The 3,605-nt window shown below is 37.0% G+C and overlaps 1 protein-coding gene across 2 annotated transcripts; it reads left to right on the forward strand.

Moving 5' to 3' along the window:
- Positions 1-592: 592 nt before the first annotated feature.
- LOC18423680 (uncharacterized) lies at positions 593-3,400 on the forward strand. Of its 2 annotated transcripts, none has more exons than XM_088873510.1 (3): positions 593-1,082; positions 1,230-1,415; positions 1,713-3,400. In XM_088873510.1, exons 1-3 carry the CDS (start codon positions 765-767, stop codon positions 3,258-3,260), a joined length of 2,052 nt encoding a protein of 683 aa, XP_088729636.1. In that variant the 5' UTR covers positions 593-764; the 3' UTR covers positions 3,261-3,400. The 2 variants fall into 2 exon arrangements, with proteins under 2 accessions (XP_088729636.1, XP_006828341.3); XM_006828278.4 differs by having other exon boundaries at positions 603-1,082; positions 1,257-1,415.
- The last annotated feature ends 205 nt before the right edge of the window (positions 3,401-3,605 follow it).

The following is a 3,605-nucleotide window of genomic DNA, read 5'->3' on the forward strand; positions in this document are numbered from 1 at the left end:
AATAATTTCCCTTCATTTCAATACAAGTAATTTAATTTTAATACAAGGAGATTACAATTACTCATGTCCGTTAGATTTTAAATCACCTGGTTGAATGTCATTGACTAAACTCAAAGTTCAAAAAACAATATCACCCCAAGCTTTCCAATTTGACATCTAATAACAAGTACTAATTGTGTCATCCTGTAACAAAAATAAATGGCCTCAATATACAATCCCTTAAAATAAATATTTGTATCAAGTATTATATTTGAGTCAGGAGAGTGTACATCTCATAATTAGGGTGAACTTCTCATAATAAGATAATCCTTTTTAAGCGATTAATTACCTACAAGCTTAAAAAGCATGATCCATCTTCTCAAATAATTAATACAATCAATAGAAAATATGGAGTGAGAACAAGATATTCAGCAATTTTTCTGATTGATTATTTAAGAAGCAAAGAAGTGAATCTGAGGGAAGATGAGCTAGGTCAAAGCAATTTTTTATCATTAGAGTAACTACTTTCTAAATGCTGACATGGCTTTTTCTAATAAATGAAGTAAAATAAAAGAAGCGCTTAATAAAAGGAAACATTAACGTTTAAGTCAGAGATCAATTTGAACATATGCAAGAGTTGACTAGCACAAAAACCCACCATCATTCATCCGTGATATCCATTCTCCAATGTGAATTTCATCCTGCAAAGTGCAAGTAACTTGCTTATATGACAATTAGATAAGATTAGCTTCCTTAGGAAGAGATTGCAGAGGGGACCTTTGAGGATGGGAAAATGGAATATTTTGTCTGAACCCACAGAAACCAGAAGCTTCAACATCGGTCTCCACATCCATGTTTTGGAAGACCTATGCATAAACGACAATCAAGGCTATCAAAACTATAGTCTAATGGTTAGGATCAAATGGAGAGGTCCAAGGAAGCAATTCCGGAAAAGTTTCAACTCCCCAAAGGAATGTACCAGGATGCAACTCGTCAAACCAGATGGCACAGTTGAATGGAACGAGGGGTTCAACCATGTTTGCAAGATGATGATGGAAAAAATGGGAAGCTTCAGATCTTGGGATATCCAACTTGCGGTTCATGTAAGCTATAATCCACTGACATAATCCTTTTCCAAATTATAGATGTTTCTTGTTTTATTTTTTATGGGTTTTCTGAATGGCAAGAAGTTTATATCTCGTTATGGTCACAATTTCATCAACATGTGACAATCTTTTTAACTATACAAGGCATCTACCTTGGCCAAAAATTATCAGGGATCAGATCTGAACTCCAATGATAAAGCATCTAACTTGGCCAAAGTCATTTTGGATGTCGCCCAATTCATCCCTTCCAATAGTAACAGCTCAAAGAAGACAATCAGTATTCCGATCAAGTGCAATGTCAAAGATTCCACTATTGAGGCGGCACTCAAAGTAAGGCTTGCAAAACTCTAATCTCTATGTTTTATGTCTCGTGTCTTTCAGTTGAAAGTTGAACATCAAACAACTGAATCACTTCCAGAATCCATACCAAAGTATATAACTTCATGCATAATAACTACATATGAGTATAATTTGATGCCTTTATTTTTCAAGATCAGATATAGGATTTGACTGAAATTCCATCCAACATCCAAAAGTTTATAGTTTCCAGCCACGGACTCATTAGCATGCAACTCTTCATATGTAGGTCATGATTTCATTAATGATCTGTTCTGAGATTTTTCTCAGGTGAGCTTCAAGTTTCATGAGCTTGGAACCAACGACGAACCAACAAAATCGCCAGTTAGAGCTCAACTTTTACCCACGCTATCATGCATCGGATTTAATCCTCAACAAGTCCATAGACCTGAACATATTAAACCCAGTATAAAGAAGGTTAGCTCTCAAAAGATTCAGAGTCAGTCACTCAAGGGAAAGAATGCTATATCACATGTTGATGTTGACCCAAGCAATTATAGATACTCTCCCAACTCATCAAAAGACTCCTTCACATGTTCCTCATCTGAAGAGGAAAACCGAATTGTATACAAAAATTTACCAGAACTAAATTTTCTCGCAGAAACCTCTACATCTGAGAATGATGAGAAAAAAAGTCTAACACTAAGTCCTGTCCAAACTATCTCTGAAAAGACTACCAGACATCCCTCTCTGATAAGACTCACTTCTTGGAAAAAAGGGAAACTAAGTTTCAAGGTAAGTCACCCTAAAGGAACTCCACTACTAAACAAGGCGAGTCAAGAAGGTGGGGATGACATTCATGATGACCGACGTCACCAATTAAGCACATCCCATTTACCCATTCAGCCAAAAGAAGAGCTTGAACAAACCCAACATGGGTTTGAAGATGAAGATCACTTTGCAGTGGGAAGGTGGGAGAAGAAGAGATTCACTAGCAGAGATGGGAAGATGGAGCTATGTGCTCAAGTGTTCCTAGCTTCAATTGATCAGAGAAGTGAGGAAGCAGCTGGTGCAGGGGCTTGCTCAGTTCTTGTAGCTGTTATTGCTGATTGGTTGCACAAAAACCCCAAGAATCTGCCAATCAAATGCCAATTCGATACCTTGATACAAAAAGGCTCTTTGGAATGGAGAAAACTATGTGAGAACAAGAGTAACAAAGATGAATTCTCCGATCACCACTTTGATATCGAAACAGTACTGCAGGCAGGAGTGTCTAGGCTATCAATCCTCTCAGAGAGATCCTATGTAGGGTTTTTTATACCTGAAAATGTACCAGAATGTTGTGAATTCTTGCAAGCAGCCATGTCTTTTGACAGAATGTGGGAGGAACTCATAGCTTCCCCATCAGAAGAGGCAATTTACATAGTCAGCTGGAATGACCATTTCTTTGTTCTAAAGGTTGAAACTGAAGAAATATTTATTATAGATACACTAGGGGATAGGCTTTCTGAAGGATGCATACAGGCATATATTTTGAAGTTTGACAAAGAGACAGAGATACGCAGATCAAATATGGAGGATCAAATTGATTCAAAACAGAGGCCACAACAACATGGGGATGCTGATCATGGAATATCCGCTTCAGAGTTGCCTCCTGAATCCTCAGCAGAAGTCATACGTAAAGGAAAGTCCTCCTGCAAAGAATTTATCAAGGGATTCCTAGCAGCTCTTCAGCTAAGAGACTTAGAGCAAGATGTTGAGAGAGGCCATACGGGAAAAGCCTCTTTGCATCAAAGGTTACAAATTGAGTTCCACTATACTGTGATACAAGAAGAAACAGCCCAAACTGTAAAGGAGAACAAAATCTCAACATCCTAATGAGATCAACTGGATAGACTGATTCATTCACCTGTTCATGTCTATAAATATTCAAGATAATAGGATGATCAATTTTAAAATTGTGATCATCAACTGAAGGAATAATAGCTTTCAGTCTGGGCGAGAGAATAATAATTTTAGATTCAGCTTTATACATTTCTAAAAAAATAGAAAATACGGCTGAAACTTCACAAATAAACCAAAGTTTAGTTACTTCAAGTCTCAAATTTGAGGATGGCAGCATCAATATCCCTTTTACTTTTCAATTAAGATAAGAAAAAATTGACGAAGGACCAAAATTTATCACTGTTGGCTGATACAGGTGTTCGCTTTTGAAGTGGTGAG

This window comes from Amborella trichopoda, chromosome 8 (genome assembly GCF_054954075.1).
Source record: "Amborella trichopoda isolate Santa Cruz 75 chromosome 8, AtrichopodaSantaCruz75HAP2 v2.0, whole genome shotgun sequence".
Classification (NCBI taxonomy): Eukaryota; Viridiplantae; Streptophyta; class Magnoliopsida; order Amborellales; family Amborellaceae; genus Amborella; species Amborella trichopoda.

What these genes read in the sequence shown, in the direction of transcription:
- LOC18423680 (XM_088873510.1), top strand. Translation starts at nt 765, where the DNA reads ATGGGAAAATGGAATATTTTGTCTGAACCCACAGAAACCAGAAGCTTC. An exon ending in ATATCCAACTTGCGGTTCAT is followed by an intron (nt 1,083 to 1,229) that starts GTAAGCTATAAT and finishes TAACTATACAAG; the next exon opens with GCATCTACCTTGGCCAAAAA. An exon ending in CTATTGAGGCGGCACTCAAA is followed by an intron (nt 1,416 to 1,712) that starts GTAAGGCTTGCA and finishes GATTTTTCTCAG; the next exon opens with GTGAGCTTCAAGTTTCATGA.